The following is a 27,480-nucleotide window of genomic DNA, read 5'->3' as shown; positions in this document are numbered from 1 at the left end:
GGGTCCAGCCCCCACGCCCCGGGGGTGTCACCCCTGCACCCAACGAGCATCCTCGGCATCACCCTCTTTTTTGGGGCTGGCTGCTCTCGCAGGCTGGAGGGGAGCCGCAAGCACCCGCAGATCTCTAGCCTGGTCATGACACCTTCGCCGCGGCCCCCATCGCACCCGGGGTGGAGACCCACCAGCTCCTTTCCCGGAGCCGACAACAAGCCGTTGACAGCCACCGGCTCTGCTCGGGGGGGGGGGGGGGGGGGGGGGGGGGGGGGGTCCTGACCTGCTGAGCGTGGCCAATGGGTCCCCTCGCTTGTCCCCAAGTAAGCCAGCACCCTGATGGCATCGCCCGCCGGTGGCTCTGCCACTGCTCACGGCTCCCCTCCTTTCCCCTTTGCAGGACAGGGCTGAGCGATTGGGCTGGCGAACAATAGCGGCGCTGGAAAACAATGGAGCTGCCGCACCTTCGCGCTTAGGGACGCCGGACAGACGCTCGGAAGAAATCCCGGCTCCAAAATAGCGCCTGGGCCAGAGCCACCGCTGCACCGGCTCGCGGGAGCCGTCCGCCGAGCACCGTCGGTCGAGCGAAGGATCTGCCAGGACAGGGTGAGAGCGCTCAATCGTATCCCACCGCTGAGCAAAGCAGCTTGGAGAGGCTCTCGGTGCCGCCGAGGGAGGAATTGTCGCCGCCGCGTGATGCTTCGCTACCGATTGCATTGGGATCGATGCGCCGTTGGGCTGGTTAAAAGCCGCCCTGGGCTGCAGGGAAGCAGCAGGGTTTGTGCAGGAGGGAACATCGTGGCCTCCCCGGGGAGCGGGATACTCCCACAATCCCTCGCACGGCCGGGGGGAAGCCTCAGCTGCGCCGAAACCGCGTCTCCCGCCCGAGCGGGGAGATGCCAAAGCAGCAACAGGGATGCTGCCGAAGCATCCATGTGCTGCGGGAGGGGACCGAGAAAGCAAACCCCCCCCCAAAAACGCTCCTGTCTTTGCAGGAGCAGAGAAGACCACCCCTCTCTTGCTGAAAACATGATCTTTGGGGGTTTTTTTCCTTTTGTTTTTCTCTTTTTTTTTTTTGGTTGTATTTCAGCTGTGCATCTCCCCGGGAGCTCAGCAAAAGCGAGCGCTCATCCCCGCTCCGTGCGAGGGGCTGCGAGCGTGGCCAGGCTCCCTCTGCACCGTGGGGCAGATGGGGCTGTAGGGATGTGGGGAAGGGTCTTAGGAAGATTATTTTTAGGGAGGGGAATAAGTCTGGGGTCCGTCAGGCCTGAAAGTGACTGCGGGAGCAGCCGACGGCTTGCGTTGGAAGGCAGAGAGGGCCGAAATCCTCCTGCCACGCGTGCAGGGGGAATTTATTTGATCTGATGGTTTTTTAAAAGCGCTTTGCAAGACAGCAGTGAAACGTCAGCCCGCGCTGGGCATGAAGGAAATCTGTCAGCTCCGAGTGGGGAAACTGAGGCACGGGGTGCCAGGAAATGAAGACAGCGCCGAGCTGCCGAGGTTGAGCAACCGCTTGGGCAATTTGCACGTTGGCAGCCCTTTTATTTTGGCGATTTCCAGCCTTTCGCCACAGCTATGGCAGAAAACTGGGGGGGCGGCAGCAGCAGCGGCTGGTCTCCGTTTGGGGATCTCCGGGCGACCGCGGCTCCCTTCCACCCACAGCCTGGTGCTCTCGAGACCCAAAAAAGGAAGAATTTGCCCCTTTCCTTGCTGCTCGGAAGGGGATGTGATGACGGAGGCGAAGGTGGCAGAGCCAGGGCGGTAAACAGGAAACCGGGCTCCTCGGCGCAGGGGGATGAACCTGCATTTCAGGGCTCCCCTTCCATCCCAAAATCAGTCTTTTTTTTCGGCTGGCGTTCACCCCGATGTTCCCTTTGAGGGGCTTTGGCTTCACCCCTTCCTATCGCTGCGATGCCACAGAGCGAAACTCCCTGCGATACCAAAGGCTCCACCCCGGGCTGCACCGCCGGAGGGGTGTTTTTTTTTTTTTAGCCACTTTGGTATTTTTGGCAACATTTTTGCATGGGCCAAGCAGCTGTGTCGTTTAACCCTCCCCCTGTGCAGCGATGCCTTAGCGGTGAATTCCCCAGAGCTTTTTCATCCGCTTTCAGGGGGCACCCACAAGCGAGATGCTTGTTTCTACCGTTCCTGTATCTCACAGCTGGTAACCCCCAAATCTGGGTCCCCGCCGGAGCAGGTGCCATGCAGCCGCCGAGCCGATATTTATCCCAAAGCCACGAAGCTGGCGGCAAAATCTCCTCCCGATATCATTTTTGAGGGATAAATAGGATTGTTATTGAGTTTATTCCCTGTGGGAGGGTGGATGGATGTGGGAGAGGCGGCTGCCGGCTGCAGGAGCGGGGCTGATGCCGGGTTTTGCCGGGATACTCGCGCGGCTCCTCGCCTCATCAGGAAACTCGAAGCTTTGTCAGCTTTTCCGCCGCAACGTGTGATTTTCGGCGGCGGGTTTCTCTTCTGCTTTCTTCAGGCAGAGCTGGAGCCCCGGGGGCCGGGCCGGCTTCCTGCCCTTCCCCTGCCTGTTTCTGCCTGCTTAAACACCAGCTTTGCTTTTGCAACCTCTTCTGTGGTTTGAAGCATGACAAGGAATATTTTTGCTGTTGCATATAATTTATTTGCTAGACTATATCCCGATGCGGGGGGTAAGAAGCGGGGAACGCCGCTGCATTGATGTTTTAGGGGCAGGTCCTTCCGCCGACACAGGTTTTACCGCACAGCCTTGGTTGAGTCATTTATGCGCCTGGATATCATTGCGAGGTGGGGGTTTTTTCGCAGGAAAACAGGTTTGTTTCCCAGGGGATCGGGAGGAAGCACATGGCGATGGGGGAGGTGGAAGAAAACAGCGGTTTGCGGATCAAATGCTCTTTTCTCACCTCGGTTTCTCTTTCTGGACAAGGGAAGGGAGGAGAGAGACCTTGGAAAAATGAAAGCCTGTCTGTAGGAGGGGTTGCACAAACACCTGAGGAAAAGCGTGACCCCAGAAGTCCTTTCTTGTCGCTTAAAACCACCCTGACGTTGCACTTCAAGGTCTCTTCAGTGCCTGATTTCCAAAGTGCTCCGAGCCCCGGAGCAACCCTGAGGGCTTCACCCTAAATCTCATTTTAATTCCACTTCGTAGCATCCAAAAATCACACTCGTGCTTTAAGCCGGGGCCAATCCCAGCGTGGTATTTTGGCGGGGAGTTCCCGAGCGTTTGCACGAGAGCGATGGAGATGTTTTGGCACTGGAGGGAACGTACGAAAATCCAACCGGCTTCGTTAAAAAAAAAGATGAAGGAACCAGCCCAGCATCTCTCGCTGCTTGCGAAAGTCAGCCCTCGTGCCCGCTGCCTGGTTTCAGGATGGCACGAGGAAGCATCAAGCCCGATCTAGCCCTGTGTGTCTGGAGCTTCGTAACAAAACCCTAGTAAAATAAATGGAGAAAAGGAGCAAATCCTGCTTATAACTCTTCCGCCTCCGGGTCTGGCATCGCCAGGGCGGTCCGTGGATGCGCGAAATGCAAATGTTAGCGTAAGCGTATCTCTGCCGGTATTAAATTTTCAGTGAGTTTACAACGCTTCTCCCCTTATCTGATTTCCCCTCCCTCCCCATCGGTTTTCCCGGAGGAGCCGCATCAAACTTGACCCGCGGCTGTATCCGCTGGAGCCTTTTCCCGAGAGCTCTTCCAAATCCAAGCAAGTTTATTTTGTCCCAGTTATCCAGGGGTGCGTATCAGGGATGCGAGGATGGGGCGGTTCACGCCGATGCTTTTCTCTCCTCCCTCTTTGCAATTCAGCTCCCATGAAAGAAGAGCGGGAAGGATGGATTACGGCGGCTGCGAGTACCTGGTCCCCTGCGGAAAAGACAAATACATCTCCAAGTAAGATGCTCGGCAGGGCTGTAATGCAGAAATAACAGTCGGTGCTGGTAGCTGGGGGGTTATCTGCAATATTCCCCGGGGGTTTTCACCTTCGAGCTGGGAGGAAGGGAGTGACCCTGGGTTTTAACTCGATTCGGTTGGATTTGGAAAGAAAAAGTCATTTGGGGGCAAGAAACAGCAATTTCCTTTAAAAACAAAAGGGTTGTTGAGGGGATTTTGAATTTTTTTTCTTACAAGAGTGGCCAAATGCTCTGTAAACTTCCATGAAACACAGGTTTTGTTGAAAAAGGTCCCGATCAGTAATTGCTCTTTTATGCTTTGGTAAAGAAGTAAAACGATTCCTAAGTTTCAAGGAAGATTTTGGAGGAGATAAAGCACGTATGTGATATTTTCCCCCCTCTTTTTTCTCTCTCGTAACCCCAAATCCCCGTGATTTGTGCTTCCTTATACTGGTCTGACGGTGCCGAGCATCCTTAAACTCCATCAGCCAGCCCAGCTGAGTTAATGACAGCTTTATGAATTAAGGCCAGAGGCATCACTTCCCCGTGATTCATAGCTGTGCTTAGACATCCTGGGTTGGTTTATTTTTATTTTTATTTAATTTTTATTTTTATTTTTATTTTTATTTTTATTTTTATTTTTATTTTTATTATTCATTTGCAACTGGAGCAGGGCTCAGACTTTTAATTTTAGCTCAAGATCAGGGTCCGGAGCGACGAGCCGACGTGCTAAACTCGCCTGTGATAACTTGTGACTCCAGCATGACCCAAGGGCTTGGGCGCTCTAAAAATTTCCTTGTTTTTCAGCCTTGTGACCAACTCCACCGAGGTCTGACGGGTTTTCTTACGTCTTTTTGCAAGGTTTATGGAGGGCACGGTTGCAGGGGAGCTTGTCCCCCTAATTGTGATTGCAAAGGGCAACAACCCCTGGTTGAACCCGCAGCAGATATCCTCAACAAGGGAGGTCTAGAGGCAGCAAGAGACCCAAATTTGCCTCAAATTAAGCTGGTTTGGGTCCCCCAGCAGTGTAGCAGGTTCATCGCCCAGCCTGGCCCTGGGAAACAATTCCTGCTTTCTCCCACATCCCCAAAATTTCCCTCTGGCCGGCTCAGGGGTGCCACGCCGGGTACCGAGCGGTGCCTGCAACGTTCCCCCTCGCTCCTCCACACCTCTTCTCAGCACCTTTCCCATTTTTCCCCAGGAATGAGCTGCTCTTACACTTGAAGACGTACAACATCTACTACGAAGGGCAAAATTTGCAGCTGCGGCACCGGGAGGTAAGAAATTGGGTTTGATTCAGATCCGTGAGGTCCAAAAAAAGTAACGGTCATCGCTGTTTGTGTTTCGGATACCGAGCCGCCCGTCTCTCGCGCAGGAGGAAGGCGAGCTCATCGTGGAGGGGCTGCTGAACATCTCCTGGGGCTTGCGGCGACCCATCCGCCTGCAGATGCAGGACGACAACCAGCGCATCCGCCCTCCGCCCTCCTCCTCCTCCTGGCACTCGGGCTGCAACCTGGGAGCCCACGGGTGAGCAGAGGAAAAAGCAGACACCCCCCCTCACCCCCCCCATACTCCCCCCCCCCCCCCCCCCAGGCTACAGTTTGCTGATTTGCTGGGTTGCAACCCCAGCTACCTGGTCTGGGCCCTTTTTTTTCCAACATGCAGCACCCTGAAGAAGCCAACTCCGAAATAAAGTAGCTTGGTTTCACTTTGCAACCCCCCCCGCCCCGCCTTTTGCAAAGACCCCCTCCTTTTGTAGAACACCCCCGCTTTTGCAAAGACTCCACCTTTTTGCAAAGACCCCCCCTTTTTGCAAAGACTCCTCTCTTTTGCAAAGACCCCCCCTTTTTGCAAAGACCCCCCCTTTTTGCAAAGAATCTCCCTTTGTGCAAAGACTCCCCCTCTTTGCAAAACTCCCCCTTTTTGCAAAGACCCCCCTTTTTGCAAAGACCCCCCCTTTTTGCAAAGACCCCCCTTTGTGCAAAGACCCCCCCTTTTGCAAAGACTCCCTCTTTTGCAAAGACCCCCCCTTTTTGCAAAGACCCCCCCTTTTTGCAAAGAATCCCCCTTTGTGCAAAGACCCCCCCTTTTTGCAAAGACCCCCCTTTTTTGCAAAGAATCCCCCTTTGTGCAAAGACCCCCCTTTTTGCAAAGACTCTCCCTTTGTGCAAAGACCCCCCCCTTTTTGCAGACTCCTCCTTTGTGCAAAGACTCCCCCTTTTTGCAAAACTCCCCTTTTTGCAAAGACCCCCCCTTTTTGCAAAGACCCCCCCTTTTTGCAAAGAATCCCCCTTTGTGCAAAGACCCCCCCTTTTGCAAAGACACCCCCCCTTTTTTGCAAAGAATCCCCCTTTGTGCAAAGACCCCCCCTTTTTGCAAAGACTCCCCCTTTGTGCAAAGACCCCCCCTTTGTGCAGACTCCCCCTTTTTGCAAAACTCCCACTTTTTGCAGACTCCTCTCTTTTGCAAAGACCCCCCCCTTTTTGCAAAGACCCCCCTTTGTGCAAAGACTCCCCCTTTTTGCAAAGACTCCTCTCTTTTGCAAAGACCCCCCCCTTTGTGCAAAGACTCCCCCTTTGTGCAAAGACCCCCCTTTTTGCAAAGAATCCCCCTTTGTGCAAAGACTCCCCCTTTTTGCAAAACTCCCCCTTTTTGCAAAGACTCCTCTCTTTTGCAAAGACCCCCCCCTTTGTGCAAAGACCCCCCCTTTGTGTAAAGACTCCTCTCTTTTGCAAAGACCCCCCCTTTTTGCAAAGACTCCCCCTTTTGCAAAACTCCCTTTTGCAAAACTCCCCCTTTTTGCAAAGACTCCCTTCCTTTTGCAAAGACACCCCCCTTTTTGCAAAGACACCCCCCCCTTTTTGCAAAGACCCCTTCTGCCTGCAAGAAGCTCCTTCCAAAACCAGCCTGGAGTTTTAACTTTAATACAAGTTTGATGCTGACTTTTGCTCCGGGCTCAAGTAATTCCCCCCGGGACAGCGGGTTGCCAGCCTCCCTCTGCAAACACCCGCGGGCCCCTGGCCTGCAGCGTGGTCCTCGGGTGCCCGGGAGCAGCGTGTCCGGGGGTTCTCCTGGCCCTGGGGGGGGGCTGCCTGGTTTTTCCACGGTTTTTTGATGTCTGCAAAGAGAAAAAAAGGGCAGGTTCAGCTTTGCTTGTGCAGGATGAGTGCTGGAGCTTGCAAAAAGGCTGTTTGGGGCTTCAGCATCCCTTCCTGGGAAGAGGGCAGCTGGGATAAAACCCTCCAAAGGGATTTTTGGAAGCGGGACAGGATGGGATTCAGGATTGATATTGCAACTAGCCTGTGCTGCGACCCTACGGGGATGGTTATCTGCCAAATCCGCAGGGAGAACAGGCTGCTTCCCATCCTGGAAATAGCAGCGTGGGAGCTCGGAGGGGACGTTATCCTGGTTCTCGTTCCCTCTGCAGCTGCATGGTAACAGGGCACCCATCTTTTTGGGTTTTTTTTTAATTGCCAGGTCCGTGCTGAAGCCCAGCACCTTGCCGGACATCCAGGTTACGGATGCGGAGGCCACGGCAAACACGGAGGCTCCCGGGAGCGGCACAGGTGAGCCGGGCTCGGATCCGGTTGGATTTGGCTGGGTGGTTGGGAGCAGCAGCCTTATGCTCCAGGGTTTTTTGAGAAAAATATAAACCAGGCATTTTTTTTCCTCTAGAAATCGGTGTCTCCATCTTGCTCCAGGTTACTTTAAGCCGTTTCCAAAGCGCCTATATTTAATTTGTTTAATTGCAGCAAGAAAATCTGAGCCCCGATGGCCCCGGGGAAGGGGCTGCCGTGGGATGTGGTGACGAGGAGCTTGGAAAGAAATCGGGGGATGGAGCACAGAGCCGGTGGGATCGTAGGGAAAAGGATGTCGGCGCTTCCCCTTCCCGGCGGCTCCGCTTTTAGGGAAGAAGAATAGGCAATAGGCGGCGTTGGGAAGTGCCGTTACCATGGGGAAGTCAACATTTCTGCAAAGTTTTTTTCCCCTCCCTGTTTTTTTTCTCTGGATAGAGGGGGAAGAGCTCCTCCGCCCCCGCGCTTCGTTAACCCCTTGGTTTTAGCAGAGGCAGCGACGAACGGGACGCGAGCTGTCCCACCAGCAATTCCCACTGGAAAAACCTGCTTTATGCATTTTTCTCATTTGATCGGGGCATTTTGCAGATGTTCCTGGGGTTTTTTTTGGGGGGGGGGGCGGTGTTTTTATGGAAATATACCCTGGAGGCAGAGAAGAACCAGCTAATCCTTTCGGCTTCGGGATGCTCATCCACTTCCCGGCTCGGGGAGGAGCTGAGCATTTGCAAAACTCATTGATCCATGAAACCCTTTGCCCTATCCTTGGTCCTCCAGCTTTTCCCCTTTCTCTTTTTGATCTCCCCACGCATGACACTTCGTTTTTCCCCCTAATTAAAGCCTGCCCGGGCGATATCCACAACGCATCGCACCGTAGAAATAACCCAGCAGCGATTTCAGCCAGGCATAAGACCTTAATCCTCTGCCAGTGCATAAGAAAGAGTCTTTTATTATATATTTCTCCAAAAGCCTATAAAAATCAGTGCATAACGTCCGTGCACGGCTCCTCGTGAGTGCTTAGTCACCGTGGCCCGTGGCGTGCATCTGGGGCGGTGCACACCAGAGATTTTTCTTGCTGCAGACATGCTTTGAATTAAAACATCCAAGCTGGAGCCCAAGAGGTTCATTAAAAATGGATGAAGAGCTAGTTTATAATAATCTGGACCCCGGCCAGTTTTCACGCAGAGATCTGAAGCGCTGCCCTCGTTTGCCTGTTCTCATTAAAGGAAAGGAGACAAAAAAAAAAAGTGAAATTATGAAAAGGCGAGTAAAGACGCTCGAGTCCCCGGGAGAAGAGGCTTTATCCAGGTAGCAGCCTGGATTTACGCAGTTAATTCTGAATTAAAAGCCTCCTTCAGGAGCTGGGGGAGAATAAACCATAGCTGTCATGGTTTAAACTGGTGGGTTAAATCTGTCCTGGGAAGTTTGTAGGGCTGTATTTCTGGGATGGGGACTTTTGCATCTGCGGGGGGAATCCCAGCAGCTATTTTGCAGCAGGGAGAGGCTGGGGTAGGACCCCCGGGGGGTTCTCGCTTGCCCCCCCGGTCCTCAGGCCCGTCTTCCCGCCGGGTCTTTTCCAGCCGCCAAGTTGCAGCCGGAGGAGACGCCGCAGCTGATGCGGACGCGGAGCGACGTGGGCGTACGGCGCCGGGGCAGCGCCCGCACCCCCAGCGAGCAGCGGCGCATCCGCCGTCACCGCTTCTCCATCAACGGGCACTTCTACAACCATAAGGTGAGCCCCAAGCTCCCCGAAACCTCTCCCGAGGGATCGGTGGGGGAATCCAGGGAAGGGGTTTAAATGGACTTTGCATCCCGTAGACGTCCGTGTTCACGCCGGCGTACGGCTCCGTCACCAACGTCCGGATAAACAGCACGATGACGACACCCCAGGTCCTCAAACTGCTGCTCAATAAGTTCAAGGTACGTCAGATATCCCCCCCCCGCCACGCTCCTGGCTTGCTCCGCACGGGGAATTTCTATCCCATGGATATAAAATGCAACGGCGGAGCGAAATAATGGGATCTTTTTTTAATTGCTGGGGAAGTCTAGGGTAGAAACGCGGACCTTGAATAGTGATTTATGTCTCTGTTCAGATTGAAAACTCGGCGGAGGAGTTTGCGCTGTACATCGTCCACACCAGCGGAGGTGAGTCTGCAAAAAAAACTTGTGTCCCCCCCCTCCCCGGCGCAGCCGGCGGGTCGGCCGCGGCAAAGCCCCGTCGTCCGCCAGGCCGAACGCCGGTGCTTTTGGCGTTGCAGAGAAGCAGAAGCTGCGAGCCAGCGATTACCCCCTGATCGCCCGCATCCTGCAGGGCCCCTGCGAGCAGGTCTCCAAGGTCTTCCTCATGGAGAAGGACCAAGTGGAAGAAGTCACCTACGACGTGAGTTTGCCGGCACGGGATGCTCGGCACGCTTTTGGATGGGCTCGGGATGGGGCCGGAAAACTGGCAGGACGTTTCCGTGCTGGGGATGCGGGAATTGCTTTGCTTTGCTCCCGCGTCTCCCTGTGAAAACTCCCCATCTTCTGGGAAAAACTTTGTTCTGCGCTTAAAGAGCAGCTTTAAACTGCAACCGAGAGCGAACGCCCCCAGCCCGATTTTGCCATCCCAAAACCGATCACAGAAGAGCGATTCCCGTGCAGCCTTTGGCGTAACTGGTATTTTTTCCAGCCGGGGAAAGCGCTGCGGGTGGGGGCCAGCTCGTTTACGCCGTCTGCCGGCTCCCTCCTACCCCAGCACCGCTTTCCTCTTAAATCAGAGCAGAAATGAGGCGCTTTTGGGGTATATTTGGGCTTAAACAGCACTTGGTGACACGCTGGGGATGCGCAGGGCTCTCCATATGAAGGAGCCAAGTTTGGCAGCCAGTGGGTAAAAGAAAATAAACCTTCGGTGGATTTTTTTTCCCCAATAATTAGCTAGCGCTCGTTTGCACAAGCTGGTGTTCATGCCGTGCAGAGGAAACATTTCTTTTAGGGTTTATTGCAGAAGTCAGGGTGGTCCTTGATTTCCCCGGTTAAGTCTGGGGAGAGGATGCTGCGAGGTCGCCTTCAGCCTCGCGGGGCTGGTGCATCGCCCTCTTCATCGCCCGGTTTGGCGTTTCTCTCCCACCCAGGTTGCTCAGTACATCAAATTCGAGATGCCCGTCCTCAGGAGCTTCATCCAGAAGCTGGAGGAAGAGGAGGATCGCGAAGTGAAGAAGCTAATGCGCAAGTACGCCGGGCCCGGTGGCATGGAGGGGAGATGCTGAGAGTTAAGGACGTTGTCGGGGGGGTTATTTTGGTGCCGAGAATTCATTTGCACAGCCTTGCATCCCTAACGCACGGATGAGCCGTTGGGTTTTGCGTTATTCCGGGGTTTTCTTGGCAATTTGGGGTTAAAAGCCCAGCTTGATGCTGCAAAAATCCTCTTTTCCTTGTCCTTCGCCTCTCCAGGTACTCCATCCTCCGGCTGATGATCGAGCAAAGGCTGGAGGAGATTTCCGAAGGTCCAACGGCGATGTGAAACACTTCGCCGGCGCCCCGGCTCCGGGTTGCATCGCACAAAGAGCCGTTTGCCCGCAGGACGTACTGTACCAAATCCCAAACCCCCGTCGTTCCCGGAGCGCTCCCGGTGTCCGGCCGGATCGCTCTGGCTCTGAGCCGACCCATCCTCCTGCCCGCGCCTTCATCTGCGCAGCATCCTCGGGGCGTTCCTCCTCTGCAAATGGGGTTTTTCCCAGCAAGGCTCTGGCCGGTGGCAGCTTCAGCCAAAAACCTCAAATCCCTGGAAATAACAGGGAACGAGGGTGGAAAAAAAAGAGGAAATCCGTGAGCAGGGCAAAGCCGCCGAGGACGGGGCCGAGCGAGGGCTGGAAGTGTTTGCGAGCGAGGATTTTGGGCTCGGTTTGAAGACGCTCGCTTCGGCGGTGCCCACCCGTGGCTCCCGGCGAAGGACCCGCTGCTCGGCGGCAAGAGAGCACAAATAATTCCTCGTTTTGAAAAAAAACAAAGCAGCACATTTCTAGCGCAATAATTCGCAGGTGACGGGAAGCTTTTGTAAATCGAAAGGGTCGGCTGAGAATTGGGGGGGGTTTTAACACTTCCGCTGCCGAAAGCAAACCTGGGGACTGACGGTTGGATTGACAGCAAAAGAGTAAATTGCATTTTTCCGGCGCGTTCCCTTAACCTGCATCTGGTCGCGTAACCCCCTCCTTCCCCCATTTCTAATTTGCACTAATTTTAGGGATTTAAAAAAAAAAAAAAACCACGATGTCCAACCTCTCTGGTAGCCGTAAGATGCCAAATAGCGCTCGCAGGAATAGTTGACGGCGCTGAGCATCTCTCGAGGGATGCTGTACGGAAAGCGAGGCGGGGTGGCAGGAGGAGGGGGAGGCAGAAATAAAGAGGGGTTTATTTTGCAAATTGGTTTTGCAGCGGTGCCGGCACATCGTCCCGGTGAAACCGGGACCGGGACTGGCTCCGTTACCACCACCATCGCACCTGGAAAAACCTCCTTCCTCCCGGGCTAAACCAGCAATATCAATTTTATACCTCGATGTGAACTAAACCTCTGACTTTCTCCCTCTGTTGAGTTTTTGCAATGTATCTTTGTAATTTTTTTTATTTTAATGGTACCTTTTCCACCTTTAACACGTGTTAGGGAAAGTATTGTACAGCGAGAAAAGCTTTTTATGTATTTGAAGGATGACTGTGGCATTGCTTCATTGATTAACAAGAAAAGAAAACATGTAGCAACTTAATACAGAATGAAACCCCCTGAGTTAGAGCCTAGTTTGTTCAAACTAAAGCACTTTGCGGATAGAAATGCTACTGAAATGGGCTCTGTGTGGGCTAGGAGCGAGGAGGGAGAAGAGCAAAACCTGCCCAAATCCCAGCGGAGAAGTTTCCCAAGGAGAAATACTCCTGCCCTGCAGTTTTGGTGACTCTCAACTAAATTGCTGGAGGATTTGGGGGAGTATTGGGCTGTTGGAGGGTTTATCCAGCCCTTAGAGACTATTTATCCCCACGCACCGTGGTCGGCGGGCTCCATCCTCTGGATATTTCCCTTCTAAAAGGTAAAACTCACCTCTAGAAGAAAACCTCTGCATTGCTTAGCCTTGTTTTAAACCCATCGAGTTTTTAAACCTGATATATTCAGGTTTTTTCTCCTCCTCGAGGCTGAGCTCTCTGCATCCCCAGGGTTATCCCCAGCCACACTTTCCTTTCTCCCCGAAGCCGCCGGCCCTGGCGTTACCCAGCCCACTGAAGCCCATTTATCCCTCCCCGCGCAGGAGGGGGGATACGAGTGACGTTGGCTCCGCTTATCAAAGCTTTATCCACCGGGAAAAGTCCGATGTGAGTTGAGCCCGGCGGGCACAGACGGGAAGAGCCATAGCCGGCGCGGCACCGGGTGCACGGGTAAGGGCGGCATGCTCGGCACGGAGTCGAGGGATAAAAAGAGAAGGAATTGGGTGGATAGCAAGGTGCGAAGTGGAGGGTTTTGGCACACACCTGAGCTGGAATTTGGGATGGGGAGAGCAGCCTGGGGAAGCACCGCACCCTGCCCGGCCGCTTCGGCACCAGGCTTTTCCCCGGGTTGTGATCTATAAGCTTGGATGCTGTCGGGGAAATAAAGTGGGGAAAAAACAGGAAGGAAAAAATCCTAGTGTCTTAATTTTTGCGGGGTTTGCTGCCCGGGTTTGTGGCATTTCCAGCGGTGGCGATGCAGCTGCAAACAGCTGGAAGGGGGATGCGCGGTTCTCCAGGCTTTTCTTAAAACAAACCACGTTAATTGGAGGAGCAGGGCAGCGAAACGAGGCAAATTAAATTAATCAAGCCCTATATTTTTTTTCCGAAGCGCTGGGTTTTGAAGGGGGGGGGGGGGTTGTCAGGCCTGGCACCTTCTAGCAGGGGCCACGGGAGGGAAACGCTGACGCAGGGATGCTGCGGCCGGGGCGGCCGGCCAGGGGGGCTCTGCTTTTTCAAAAGGCTTTTGTCAACACGGCTCCTGCTATTTTTGGGACGATTTCGGGGCTGCGATGGCTCAGCAGCTTCGGTACAATGAGGCTGTTTGCTCAGCCGCTGGCTGGAGGGGTTGCAGGGTGGGGGACGGGGTTGGGGGGGGAATCGCATCGTGATGCTCCGGTGCTTTGCAGCGGGGTGGAAAAATGAAGGTGCAACTTTGCTCGGGAAGTCGGGAGCGTTTGCATTGCACCACGCCGGCAAATATCTTAAATTATATCTATTGAATATGGTAAATACATTCAGTAATACATTAAATATATTAAATACGTGATTACCTACATTAAATGTAGGTTGGCCCGAGACTAAGGCAAACCACGCGGTGCACGGAGCCGGGATCCCTGCGCTCACCATCCCTCCTTGTGCCCCTTTCGCAGGTCGGGCAGGATGAGGCCCCGCGACGCCTGGTGCTGGGTGGCGATGCTGCTGCTCGCCCTCTTCAGTGATGTTGCCGGCGGCCGCCGCGGTGCCGGCGGGAGAACCGGCGGGCGAGGAGGTGGCGGCGGCGGGGGGCTGCGCGGGGGCTTTCGGGCCGTCTCCCGCAGCGGTGGCACCCCCGGTCGCGGCTCTAAGGTGGCGGGGGCCATCGCCGCCGGCGCTGCCGCGGGGTACGGCATGGGGCTTTTGGGGCGCCCGCGGCCGTCCCGCCTGGGTCACGGTGTCCCGGCAGCCCGGCAGCCCCCACCGGCGGGTGGCTTTCATGCCCCAAGTTGGCCGGACGTGGGTGCCAAGCGGGGACCCCCCAGCCGAGCCCCCGGGACCGGCGCGGTGGCATCGGCCTCGCTCTGCTGCTGGCACCCGCCGTCTGCTTCGTCAGCCACGGGCTGCAGCGCTGAGCACGGGGAGGGGACCCCGGGTGACCCCCGGCCGGCCGAGCCTGCCGGGATTTCTTAGTGAATGACTTGCCTGGGAGATTAGATGTGGCTTGGGGAGGTGGAGGAGATGCTCCGCCGCTGCCTCGGTTTCCCCCCCGCCGGCGTGACGGGACCCTGCGCCAGCAGCCGGAGCTGGGCAGCCATCCCCGTGCTCGTGGGGTCACCCGGGAGCCGGCCGGATCCTGCAAACCCCCATCTGCAAGAGCACGTATGTGAGCAAATCCAGCCCCGCAAGGACGTGTGGATATTTGCACCCGGAGAGATGCTGGATCAGCCCCGCCAGCGCTCGGCTCTGGTTTCCCATTGCACGGCTTTACCAAAAAAACGCTCCTTTCCCCCCAAAAGAGCGCTGGGACTCAGGGGGGGAAGGGAGGGGGATGCGGGGCTTGCAAACGGACCCCTCCACCTTGCAATAAAGTTTGGCCTTGAGACATCCTCTCTTATTTTAACCAAATCCATCGTGTTTAGCACCGGTCGCAACCCGAGGAAGAGCAGCATCTTTGAGGGATGCTGGGGGGGGGTGAGCACGATGCTTGGGGACAAACCCCCCCCTCCCCGTCCCATCTCTCTGGCTTTGATATGATCAAACATGTCCCAATCTTTAGCATCCCCTGCCCAAAACACACCCAGCTGTGGGGCTGACCCTCCCTCGGGTGCTTTGTGTTCGGCAGAGAGGATGCAAATCCTCCCTGGGAAGAGCTTAAAAGGAGCGGTGAAGGATGCTTTCCCCTCCAGCATCTGCATTTTCTTCTCTAGTCCCTGACTGGTGTTAAACCTTCCCTAAAACCTGGTTTAGCTGCAGCAGCTCAACCGTTGCTGCGAGCAAAGAAAACAAAGAGGCTCCAAGCGAAATATTGGGGGTCTCCCCAAAAAAACCCTGTGGGCAGCTGCAGTCACCATCCTCCAGCAGGTAAGTCCCTCACCAAGTATTTTTGAGCCTGGATGTCGGTCCACAAGTTGTCTCCCCTTGGAATTAGTGGGGGTTTTGGGGGTATGAATATCCTTATCATCTCCCCAGGAGAGCTGTTGAGTCGGGTCTCGCCTCTATCGAGGGGTGGAAGGAGCCCTGGCCGAAGTACATCGATTTTCTGGGCTCTTTTACAATAATTACTTAAATTTTACAGAAGTCATTTGGCTCCTGAGGGATTTAATAGCGTTTCGGAGCAGGCAGGCACGGCATGCCCCCGAGGCCGATGCTTTTATGGCTGTCAAAATCACCATGGTCTCTCCGCCAGCTTAGGGACAGCTTTTAGGTTGAACGAATCCAGCTATCCCTATAATGCACCGAGGGGTTATTTTTTTAATGTGCTTGTTTAAAACAAACAATAAACCTGGCAGAAACTCTAGCCACAGCTCAAATTTACATTTTTCCAGTATATATTTTGCATTCAGACCTGCTTTGATGTCCGGACCCCATCACAAGCACCCTCCGCTCACGGCCCTAATTTGCAGCCTGAGCTCAGAAACGCCGCAGGGATGATCCCGAGCTTCCTTTATCGCATTCCCAAATTTTTCTTGCTTTTTCCCTCCCGCCGCACGCGATACGTGGGGATATGCTCCGATCCCCCCTCCCAATTGAATTTCCAGCCCTTGCAAAGGGCTGCGCTGCAGGAAAAGGTCTTAAAAGCGATTAACGTCCTCGTTAATCACCTTGTGCTGGGGAGTTTTGGGGTTGCGTGTTCGGACGGGGAGCGGGGCTGCTCTTGAGGAACCCCAGATGCCGAGATCCCTCAGAAATGTGTTCTTCTAGGCGAGCGGTTGCAGGCAAAGTCAAGGCATTTTCATGCATTTTGTTCTGAAACAGCAACCGAGCGAGCGTCGGCCTCCAGCATGGTGGGCTGCAAAGCTCAGCCTAATTTTGGAGGGTTCTTTGGGAGACCCAGCCTTGCAAAACCATCCCCAGGGTTGATCCTGGGAGCCAGGGCTGGGCTCAGACAGGAGATGGTGCTGTTCGCTCGGCGATGCATCTCCTCTAATCCCCAACGCCGAATCAGATGCCGGGATAAAATCGCCCCCGGATGAGGTTTGGGCATTTGCTTTGCATTTCGAGCCTCCAAATAAGACTATTTCTCCTCCAGCTCTCTGCAAACTGTCCAGCCACGCACCAAAAATCCTCTTTTTGCAGTTTTTTTCAGGCAAGAAAAATATATTCGGTTGCTCTGCATGCACGGGGGATGCTTATTTGTGGAGATGAGGAATGCAAAGCGCCGTGGGACAGGCAATTTGGAGGAGAGTCTAAAAAAACAACCCCCAATATTTTATTGCGTTTGTATTTTGGGGTGTATTTATTACCAGCCGGGTAAATCAGAAATGCTTCCCGTCCTCGCTTGGCAACAAGGCTCCTGCCCACACTGCAGGATTTGGAGTATTTAGCTAATTAATACAGAGCAATGACTTTATCTTGTTCAACAGACCACTCCTAGGGACCAAGAGGGCTCCAGGGTTATTGGATCCAACCTTAAAGGACACGAGGGCTCGGACCATGTCCCCATGTCCTGCTCGAGCGCTCCTGGAGCCGGGAAAGCTCAGATATTCCCCACCGACCCCGCAGCAGCGAGCGAACGGTTCCAATAATCACCATAAACCCCAATTACCCACGCAGGACCCCACGCTGGTTAAAAAACATCGGGTGCCGTGCACGCAGAGGCGGGGGGGGGAAATGGTTTTGTTGAGCTCGTCTGAGCGTCGCCGATGTCGGCGTTTCCCCCTGCTTGGGGGGGCTGGAGCAGCTTCCCTGCGCTGGGGTGAAGCGCAGGGAAGGTGGCGGTGGGGTTTTGGGGCTAAAAATTAGCATTTTGTATTGCTGCCTGCTGAGGTCAAACCCTCCCGAGGGGAGTTTGCCGTGCAGGCGCTGCCAGCCCCTTCCTGGCAATATCCAAGCACTCACCTCAGAAAATAGGGGGGTTTCCTTCTTTGGGTTTCTTTTTTTTTCCTTTTTTGGGGTGGTTTTTTTCCTTCTTTGGGGGGTTTCCTTCTTTTGGGTTTTTTTCCTCCTACCGCTGGGCTGCAGCTTGCCAGGGCAAGGTCTATTAGGGGATGGGTCCTCCAAGCCCATCACTGAAGGACCATATCTTCATTGCTCCCTCTTTCTCTTTCATTTTAAGTTTGAAATCGCTCTCGTTCTAGCTTGAAAAAAATCTTAATTAATACGAAGGGTTGTATAAACCTCCCCGTGGCCCTGATCAGCAGGGTCCCCCCCGTAGTTTGGGGACCAGTGAAGCAGGTTTTCCCCGCAGGCCAGCAGAGCTGGGGGCTTCGGGCATCTTGCATTTATTTCCCCCCGCCTTTAAATGACACGGGGAAAAGTCTGAGATATTCAGCTGTGAGTCTCTAGGGCAAAATAACATCCTAAATAAAATGTCCCAGTAAAGTTTGGAGCTGGAGGGCTTTTGGGATGCAGCTGGATGCTGAGTTGGTGTCGGATGAGCAGCGGCCGTAGGGGTGCGTAGGACAGACCCAGTAACCTCACGGGGGCTTTTTATTCCCCAACTCCTCCTTCCCATCACAATTTTTTAAATTGCTTTTGCAGAGGGAAGATGGGAACTGTGGGATCCTGATGTTTTCTTTTTATTTTCCTCACTTCGGAAACTCGCTCCCGATACTAAAGCCTGCCTGCCATCTATTTTTTTGCCCCACTCCCCGTTTGCTGCTCCACTTACCAATATTCAGAGCTAACGTGGTGATGGCCAGTAGCCAATTTCAAGCAAAAAAAAAAAAGCTTTTCTTTTGCTCTTTCCGAGCACCTACGGGAGCTCTGGATCCCTGTCATGGACCTCTTAGGGTTTTCTCTTTGCGAGCAAGCTGCTTGCACGCAGGAATAATCACCTATTTAGTGCTGAATAGATTTTTTCCTTTATTTTTCTGCCAAAAGCATGCAAAAGAGTCACATTTGGGGTTTACCTGGAGCACCACTTAAAGACCGAATTCTTTAGCATCCTTGTGGGCAAGGGGGTTTGCAGCGCAATATATCGCATCCTGCGTAGGCTCAAACCAAACAGGTCCAAGGCTTGGTCTTGAGCTTAAATTTAAAGCACTGTCCAGCTGAAGGCTCCAAACTCTTCCGTCTTTTTAATTGTAATTTTTAACCCTTGCTATCGTCTAAGTCATCTAACGGTGATGCTGGTTTAGGTACCGGGGAGATTTGGAATTCTGGCAACACGAAGTAGGGTTTGGGGCTTCACGTCAAGTTGGTCGGGCTTAGCGCCACTGAAACAGCAAATGTAAAAACTCTTTTATTAGACAGAAAATAGGTGGAGTAAATACAAGGTATAAATGGGTGTTGACTTTCTGTGGGGAGAAGAAATCCCTGGCCCCAACCAGCGCATTGGCTTTATTAGAGAATATGTGTTGGATGGTAGCGATACCGTTAGTGGGAGCAGGGGAGGAGAAAAGGTTAACTGAAATTGTGGTTTTTAGGCCAAATTTAGTGCTGAAAGGGAACAAAGGCGCCCACAGGCTGGGGAGGCAGGGACAGACAGGGCGAAAAATGCCACTTCTGTCTGCGGCGCTGCGGGGCTGGGCGAGAGCTGTTTGCACGAAGGAGGCTGACGTGCATCTTGGCTTTATCCGTTTTAATTTGTACCAGACGTCGAACACTTAGAAAAGTATCGGAACGGCGAATTTTGTGCATGCACGGTTACGGATTTACAAAACATTCGCATATCACAAAGTACGAGTTACCTCAAAGCCCTGCTTTTCCGGTGAATATCTTGAAAGATTTCTTTTCTCTATAGTTTTTAATATATATATATATATATCTCTCTCTCTATCTTCACTTAGCTTACACCGATGCGAAAAATCATTTAGGACGGTGTCATTCAGTGCCTTGCAAAAAAAAATACACGAAAGATATTAAATCTAACTCGGGGCGACCGGTTCGACAAGCGCGGCTTTACAGATGCTACAGGTTATACACAACCCAGCATCGCCCCAAACACAAGAAGCAAGAATTTCAACCGCCACTTCCACAAATTACTTGCAAAAAGTGGGGGTTTTTAAGCATCTCCCATCCCTCAGGCTTGGTTTTCCTGATGCTCTTTGCCATAACCATCCGATTTAGCTGATTTAAGTCTCTTGCTACGTGTTTGACCCCCCGCCGAGCATCCTTTTTGCTGTATTTTAACATCCTTTAGGTCAAGGTGCCGAAGTGTGAGCGTGACTTGTCACCTATAGCGCATCCAAAATAGCTTTTTCTCGGGCTGTAACACACCAAGCGTTACCGCTTTGGGGGTTTTTTGGGTGTTCAGCAGCACTTTTTGCCTTTAGACAGGCTAAGAAAGACAGCGAGGCTCAACCAAAAGCAAAGCGGCGCGGGGGTCAACCGAAACCCGGCCGGGGCTTCAGCCTCGCTGCGGGGGGGAAAGAAAAAAATCACTTTATTTTTGTGTACTGCTGCAGGAGGTATTTGCAGCATGCAAGGTGCGGAGCGGGCTGGTCCTTATGTACAGGAGGAAGGGTAGGTTTTAGGATTAAAGGGTTAAAATCGCAACCTGGCAGCTTGTTGCTTGAAAAACCCATATCTGACCCTCCTAAAACCCCTGTGGGGTATATAGGTGCTTGGGTGCAACGCTGCGGTGTGCCCCGGGGAAAGGGGGTTTGGTGGCAGCGGGACTAAGGGGGTTAGGTAAAACCCCGCTTGTTAGCGAAGAGGATTTTCGGAAACGCTCTTGCAGGGATGCCAAGGACCGGGTGAGCTCCTCTCTGCCCAGTCCCTCTCAGGGTGGCCCCGAGGAGGAGGAGGAGGAGGTGGTGAAGGCCATTTTTTCGAGCATCCAGCTCCATCACTGTCCTGCCACGCCAGGGACGCTTTTGGGGTGGAGAAGGAAATTTTCATCCGGTTGCCTAAACCAGAGCCTCCGGGGAGGTGATGGGAGCGTCGGTACCCGTGCGCCCCAAGGGCTCTTCACCAAAGATGACCGCAAGCAAGAACGGGGGGGGCTCAGGGGGTCCCCATGGGGACACGGGTGACATCTCAAAGCCGTGGGATCCGGGGCGCATCAGTGCATGGCGAAGAGGGTGAGGAGGAGGAGGGCGGCGAGGGAGGCGTCGGCGAGATGCAGCCGGATGCCGGAGGCCAGGCGGTACTCGCGGTACTGCTGGATGCACATCTCCCGGATCACCTTCGTCACCACCTTGGTCTCCAGCTCCGTCTCCGTTTGGTTCACCGCCGGACCAGCCTCCGAGGTGTTCTTCTTGGCGGCGGGTCCGATGTTGTATTCGGTCACCGTGATGTTAAAGCAGTCGGCGACGAAGATGTCCTGCGAGACGGGGCTGCTGTAATCCCGGTAGTAAACCTGGTTGGGGTAACGCGCCGAATTTTCATTCCACCATCGGTACTCATCAGGGCTGTCGAAGCGATAGTGCATCCCCGACATGACGCGTCCCATGGCGTAGCCCCCCAAACCTCCCACCACGGCACCCGCCGCCGCCGCCCCGGCCACGTGCTTGAAGTTGGTCTTGGATTTGGGGGGTTTCCATGGCTTTTGGTTGTGGTAGCTTCCTCCGCTGGCTGGGTTGTAACCCTGTCCCCACCCCGGGTTGTGGGGGTACCCCGGGTTGTGGGGGTACCCGGGTTGTGGGGGTAGCCTGGATTATGGGGATAGCCGGGATTTTGGGGGTAGCTAGGCTGGCGGGGGTAGCTGGGCTGGCGGTGGCTCCCCGTGCCCCAGCCGCCTCCGCTGGGTTTGCCTTTGCCCTTCTTGGAGAAGGCGACGTCGGTCCAGGCGCCGAGGAGCAGGGCCACCAGGCAGCAGGTGACGAGGAGCCTGGCCATGGCTGCGGGACACAAGGACAGGCAGCGTTACGGGCAGGAGGCAGAGACCCCGCAGCCCCGGCATCCGAGCATCACGGGCTTTAGGCTCCCTTACTTATGCATCATATAAAATACATATCGTCCCCTTTAATCCAGCTGCAGAATAAACAGCTTTGGACTTAAATGCATATTTATCCTCCCCAAAACCATATTTGATACATATATTTAAAAATATTATATATATATATATATATTTTTATATATATATATGTATCCCCCACCTCCCCAACAGGTCCTCTGCTAGTAATGGCAATTTTAAGTAGTGGAAGAAAAGCTTTTGGGAAAAATTCTTCGCTTGGTTGGGAGGGAAAAACCCGCTTATCAAACCTGCTCTATCCAATCAGATTATACGAATGAGCTTTCTGATGTGCAAGGATTGATGGCTACGAACGGATTCATCCCAATCTCAAAGCTTTCGGGTACCCAGGGCTGCAAGGAGGGCAGCGCCCAGCCTTGCCCTGGAGGGTTTTTTTCCCAAAGAACGAAATTCAGCGTGTTTTGCCCAAGTCCCTGTTTATGTGCAACAGGCCTTAACCGAAGAACAGCATTTTTCTAGTTTCATTTGTTTGCAAATATCTTCTTACTCAGCGTTTTGCTGCTGGCATCCCAGGGGCATGCCAGGCGTCTCCTACGTTAGCTGGTGGGCTGGCGAGAACGAGATCCCATTTTAACGAGCCGTTTCTCTCCCTGTGTATAATCCAGCCCGTATAATACACACCGGGTCTGCAAATCCTTTGGAAAGACCTTTGGAAAACACCTCCCAAGCTGCAAAATCCCTTCGGATGCCTCCCCGCAACGCCAAGGAGCGTTGAATTACTGTTACCCTCGTGTTTACTATGCGAGGACAGCAATAGCAAAGGGTTTTTCTGTCCTGCCCGAGGCTGAGCTATCCCCAAAAATCCTCCCCTGCATGCCAGGATGCTGGCGAGGGAGAGCAAAACATTCCCGGCAAAGTGTGGGTGGGCATTTCGCAGCATCCTTGGATGCTTCGGATGTGCTTTGTGGCTCATGTTACAGCAAGGAACAATTAAGGTTTGGGTCCTGAGTGGGGTTTTTTGCAGCAACTAATGGACTGGCTTCCTTAAGAGTCACCACTCAACCCGGCGATTAAGTTTAATGCAGATGGGAGATGATGGTCTCTCATAAGATACTGTCCTTAACAGCTCAAACAGGCAGAACAAACCTCTGTTTAAGCCAGAAATCCTTTTGTTGCACGTTAGCTATAGTTTTATGGTCCATAAAAAGCAAATTAATCTCCCTTTGGGTTCAGATAATGATGCTCTTTCTCTCCTCCCCGCCCCCCCCCAAGAAATCGGGTGGTATATACAGAAATGTTTGAATTAAGGTCCTTTAATGTCAGTGTTTTGGTTGGGATCGTTAGCAAGAGGCTTAATTAAAAAAGCAGGGAAAATGCAAGAGCCTGTCCTTTGTGACGGGGAGGAAAGCCAGGCTCGGGCTGCCTGCTCGGCACCGTCTCGTAAAAAAATTGGGTGCAAGCCACCCGCTTTCGAGCGGGTCCGCTGCCTCCCTCGCCCCGCAGCACCCACCCGCTGGGAGCAAGCGAGGATGAGATCAGGGGGGTTAAAAATAGCCGAAAGACATGGCAAAAACTCGGATGGGCGAACGCTCCTTGGGCACTCAAAAAAAAAAAAAAAAAAGGAAATAGGGGAAAAAAGCAGCAAATTGGCAATTGTTATTGTTTTTTTTTAAGATGTGTGACTCCCCACAGCGAGTTGCAAGGGGGAAAAAATCAACCCCTGGATGAAAACAGATTATGGCAAAAGCCCCGGAGGATATTCCAGCCTGGCAGCACCGACCTGCTCCTCTAATTGCCTTCGCAGAGACGAGCTCTGATAAACAGGGCAAAGCCTCATTTGCATTTGGGCTGCTAATTACCGAGGTCCTCGGGCAGTTGAGCTTCACCCCAAATAAATGCGGTCGCTGGCCCAAACCCCCTGCACGCGACAGGGACCAGGGAGCCGCTTCCTCGGGGTCGGAGCTCGTTTCCCTCTGCTTGGAAATAACATTTACGGCGTGACCATAATAATATTATTAAATTCTATTACTGAATGGCTTTGCAGGTGTTTTTTCTCGACTCTTTTTAACCTTCCTCCCCAATTTTCCCTCTCTGCGGGCGAACGTAGGCAATGAGAAACTAATTCAGGTGATTTATATCGGAGCGATTTATACCCGCGCTTGTGTTGGAGAACCGGAGGAAACCCTGCGCTCCTTCAGGGCAGAGGGGGAAGCGGAAAATGGAGGATGCGAGGAGCGATCGCAAGCAGCAATTACGTGCGCAGGGCTGGCAAGAAGGCGGCTTCGGGTTTGGAGAGGAAAACCAACACCCTGGTGCCAAAATAACTGTGGAAATAACCTTGTTAAGGTCCCCGGGGCGGGGGGGGAGAGAAGAAATGAAGGGAGGTGGGGAAGGTGGAGGAGCAATGTGGCGAGGAGGATGGGAAGATGCTCGGGAATGGGGGTGTCCGGACCCTCCTGGTGATGCTGGGAAGGTCCTGGTTTGTGGGGGGTGAAAAATCAGGGCTGGGGCTACGGGGAAGGGGGGATGCAGGCTGGCAGTTTGCTTTCTGAAAATGCCACCCCTAGTTTTTAGAAATCCTCTTTTTTTTTTAATTTTTTTTTAAACCCCCCCATATAATGGGGGAGCACAGTCCTGCGCAGCTCGGAGCTGTGGGAAAGAACAAAAGCCTCCAGGTAGCTCTAGGGGGGGGGAAGAAATTTCCCACCAGCATCAGCTTTGAATCAGCCCTGAATAAACAAGCACTGGGCGAGAAGCAGAGCTCTGTCTTTTAAGGAGGACGCTCGCCTTCGGCGCTGGAAATGTCTATTTTTAGGCGGCAATGGTGGGGAGAGGAGGCAGCCCCCCCGTCCCTTGTGATGCTGCTCGGTGTTAAAAGCCCCCTTGCCTCTGGATTTATCCCACCCGAAGCCCCCATGTCCCATTTTCCCCGACACTTACCGACTGGGAGCCCGTTGCTTGCTCAGTTCGGGGTGATTCAGCCTCGGCCGCAGAGCTACAGGGAGGAATAAATAGCGAGAGGGAGGAGCTGGCTCCTGCGCAGCCCAGCCCCGCACAGCCTGGCCAGCATGCATCCTCCTTCCCTAGGGAATACCACGGCCAGCACCCCGCAAAATTGGGGTTGACCCCCCCATCATCCCTCCCGGCAGATACGGGTGTGGGAGGCAAAACGGGTGGCTGGAAAATTGCAGCGCTTGGATGGTTTACTCAAGAAATATCGATGGGATGGGCAGGGTTTGGGGCTGGTTTGGAAATCGCGGGGTCGGGACTCTGGGAGAGGAAAGGATGCTTTTAGCAGTTGCCAGCTGCAGCTCCAAATCCATTATCCCGCGCAACAGAGAGATGCTCTGCGCGTCGATGGATAGAAAATAAAACAGACTCAGCCCTACAGGGAAAAGGATGAATCTGTCTTCTGAGCTTGTCTCGCTCCAGAGGAGTAAAACTCACTCCTGCGCAGAGCGGTTGTGCTTTATGTTGCGGTACCTGATATTTAATGGGAGGAAATGTCACAGAAGGCAATTAAAAATTAGATGGGATGCTCATGGCAAGCCGGGTCTTTTACGGCACCCTTTTTCGGAGGGTAAGGGTATGTGCGGCTGTAGAGACCTTAAAGACCAGGATGGGGTCTTTAGGATTAGGATGGGCTGTAATGAACAGTCCAGAGCAACCCGGGATGCTTGTATGGTGGTTGGGAGATGCAAATGAAGCTTGAAACTAATTGCATTGAGACTGATTTCAGCACGGCCACGTGATATAGCCAAAACCCCCTTGAGGTTTTGCCGCTCGAAATAGCTGGGCCAGGTACAGCCGTCCCAGCGATGCTCCCACCCCTGGACCACAGAGCACATCTAGCCGTAAAGGGGAGTTCCACCTCGATGCTCCGTACGCTTGTTTATCCATCTGGCTGGATTATGTTAAAAAAAAATAATAATAATTTCTGTCTGGCAGGGAAATGGGTTGTGCTGGGCGCTTTGGCTGCGCCGGGGAGACATGCGTATTAAATTCTGGAGGAGAAAATTAAATAACGGGGGCAGGATTAAGGTCAGCAAGCCTGTTGAAGCTCTCTCCTACAACACATGGGCATATTTACTCCTCGTGTGATGCGCAGATGGCTCCTGATTCCCTGGTTTTGGTTTAAATACTCTACAGTGGGCTATCTAAAATCCAAAGCCAGGAAAAGAAAGAAATACAGCACCGGGAATGGGATGGTTGGGATTAATTCATCTGTGGCTTCTAAAAATCAGGATTTTTCCATAATAATATATTTTGGAGACAGTTCCGGTCTTGTTTGGGGAAATATAGAAACTCTGTCAGATCCCAGCTGCAAATCGAGCAGGAGCAGCCTATTGACTACTCATTAATTTTTAATTTCTTGTGGAAGTTAGCAGTGCTAAAACCACCCAAACCAGTATATCCCACAGCATCTATGTAACAGAGCCGTCTGCCGCACGGTTTCTTTAGCATCTCAGGGTAAAATTTCTGCCGGCAGCAAGCCAAGAGCTCCATCGATCTCCGCTGGAGGTTTGGCCCTTCCTCAGCCACAGCTCAGGCAGCGACAGGAGACAGAGGAAATAATGCAACGTTAAGTGCGACGGGGGTTCGTGCCAGGTTAGAAAGTATTAATGGGATGGGTTTTTTCTCGTAACAAATGGAAAACGCTGACTTTGATTTAATGATGAGCTGGGAAAGGACCCGGGTTCAGCTGACCCTGCTTCATCGCTTCTCATTGATTTTTTTTTTTTGCTTTAATTCACGCAAAACACTTTTATTCACATAACTCTGGACTTGCTTGGAGAATTAGCCGCAGCTTGCAAAGGCAGGGGAAGGCATTAAAATAGTTTGTGGGAGATTTACTGGGGTTTGGGGGTAATTTGGTGGGGTTTGGAGGTAGGGGTGAAGTCCCACAGCCTGTCTCCATCCCGATGGCACTCCCTGGAGGCGGCAAAAATTGTGGGCTCAAGCTCACCCCATCTCAAATCACGCTTAGCTCATCGGGAAACCTCTTTAAGCCCTCCAAAGGCAAAAATAAGTGGAAATAAGTGCTGTGGAAATTGAAGCCTTATTAGGGTATTCTGCATTTTCTTCGGTGGTGAGGGCTTCATTGCACACGTGGGGTAAAGCTACGCCGGGGCTCGCAGCCCTGCAGACCCCAGGAAGGGCAGCTCCCCTCCGAGAGAGAAGAAATGTCATTTTGGGCCTATTTTTAGTAGAAGAAGGAGTTTTCCATGCGCTGCATAGAAATCTTTACCTGCACCATTATTCTGTATTAAACTGCAGGAGAGGAAAGCACAGCTCACGGGTGGCACTTCTCCTTTCCTCTTGACAGCCGTAAGTTTTCCTGTAAAAAGAAAAAAATAAGATGAAAGGACTATATAAATTTTTAGCCTTTTGCCGTGGATGGAAACAGGCCAGGAGGCAAAACTGGCAGGAGCAGGACGTTAAATACACACACTTCCAGAACATCATCAGTTACACAACCCGCGATGGTGGGGAGGAGAAGTCCCAGCAAATCCCTAATCCCGGAGCCACGTAAGAGCATGAACAACGTGCCAGGAGAGGAACCATCGAGGGGGGAAAAAAGCAAGCAATCCCAAACTTTCCATGCAACATCTCATGCTGCTTCCAGGAGGGGTTTTCTTTTTGGCCGGATGCAGCTCTGTTGCAAAGCCAAGGAGTGCAACGCTGGCACGGAAAAAATAAATCAGTTTATGACTGCTCTAGTAAATGAGACTCATTGCAGCCGTGATGCCGGGCGGAGTTTGTCCCTCCTGCGCTGGCTGGCTTTCCTCGCCAGCGATGTCTTTTTGCAACGCGATCCATGGGCAGATGTGACTCACAGGCAACAGGATCCTGCTGGCATCTGCCTGCTGGTGGGAGGTGCCCGTGAGGGACTACCGAGAGGTGGTTTTGAGGGGGGAGAAAGCAGCAAATAAGGCAAGTGTTTTTCTTGTTGTGTTTCAAAGACGAAGCTAGATCCTTGAGGAAGCAGAGGAGCCAAATTACTTTCATATATAAACTTCTCTTCTGCAGGGAGCGGCAACTGAAATATAAAATAGTGGAGGCTGCACGCACCCTCCTTCTCTTTACTATCAGACAACTGCCTTCAAAAGGCTATAAATGTTCATCCAGCTGCTACAATCTGATTAGGGGTGTAATAACCTCTGCTCATGTGCTAGCTGCTATTCCAGGCAGGACACACGTAAGCTCCTTACGGATGGGAGGGCCCCTCCTTGGCCGCAGGCTGATGCCTTCCCAATGATGCACTGCGTCTTTCGAAGATAACCTGCATGGGACACAGCTCCCAAAAATGTGCCTTCAACCC

General features: G+C 53.0%; 2 protein-coding genes across 2 annotated transcripts; one reads left to right on the top strand and one right to left on the bottom strand.

The window, feature by feature from the left end:
- The first annotated feature begins 431 nt into the window (after positions 1-431).
- Positions 432-12,237, top strand: RASSF2 (Ras association domain family member 2). Its single transcript, XM_050910246.1, has 11 exons — positions 432-597; positions 3,784-3,867; positions 5,068-5,143; positions 5,242-5,393; positions 7,344-7,432; positions 9,019-9,170; positions 9,257-9,358; positions 9,532-9,583; positions 9,697-9,818; positions 10,549-10,646; positions 10,868-12,237. Exons 2-11 carry the CDS (start codon positions 3,809-3,811, stop codon positions 10,935-10,937), a joined length of 972 nt encoding a protein of 323 aa, XP_050766203.1. The 5' UTR covers positions 432-597; positions 3,784-3,808; the 3' UTR covers positions 10,938-12,237.
- Positions 12,238-18,529: 6,292 nt separating this feature from the next.
- On the bottom strand, positions 18,530-26,437 carry PRNP (prion protein). The gene is given in 4 exon segments (XM_050910207.1): positions 18,530-20,884; positions 20,887-21,084; positions 24,099-24,153; positions 26,407-26,437. Coding segments are annotated over 2 exon segments (774 nt in total). The 5' UTR covers positions 21,083-21,084; positions 24,099-24,153; positions 26,407-26,437; the 3' UTR covers positions 18,530-20,306.
- Positions 26,438-27,480: the final 1,043 nt, after the last annotated feature.

Source organism: Gymnogyps californianus, chromosome 23 (assembly GCF_018139145.2).
Source record: "Gymnogyps californianus isolate 813 chromosome 23, ASM1813914v2, whole genome shotgun sequence".
NCBI classification, from domain to species: domain Eukaryota; kingdom Metazoa; phylum Chordata; class Aves; order Accipitriformes; family Cathartidae; genus Gymnogyps; species Gymnogyps californianus.
This window is presented reverse-complemented; position numbering and strand designations above follow the sequence as displayed.

Excerpts from the sequence above, each read along its gene's own strand:
- RASSF2 (XM_050910246.1), top strand. The coding sequence starts at position 3,809 with ATGGATTACGGCGGCTGCGAGTACCTGGTCCCCTGCGGAAAAGACAAA. Across the intron at positions 9,584-9,696 it reads CATCGTCCACACCAGCGGAG|AGAAGCAGAAGCTGCGAGCC; the intron begins GTGAGTCTGCAA and ends TTGGCGTTGCAG. Across the intron at positions 9,819-10,548 it reads TGGAAGAAGTCACCTACGAC|GTTGCTCAGTACATCAAATT; the intron begins GTGAGTTTGCCG and ends TCTCCCACCCAG.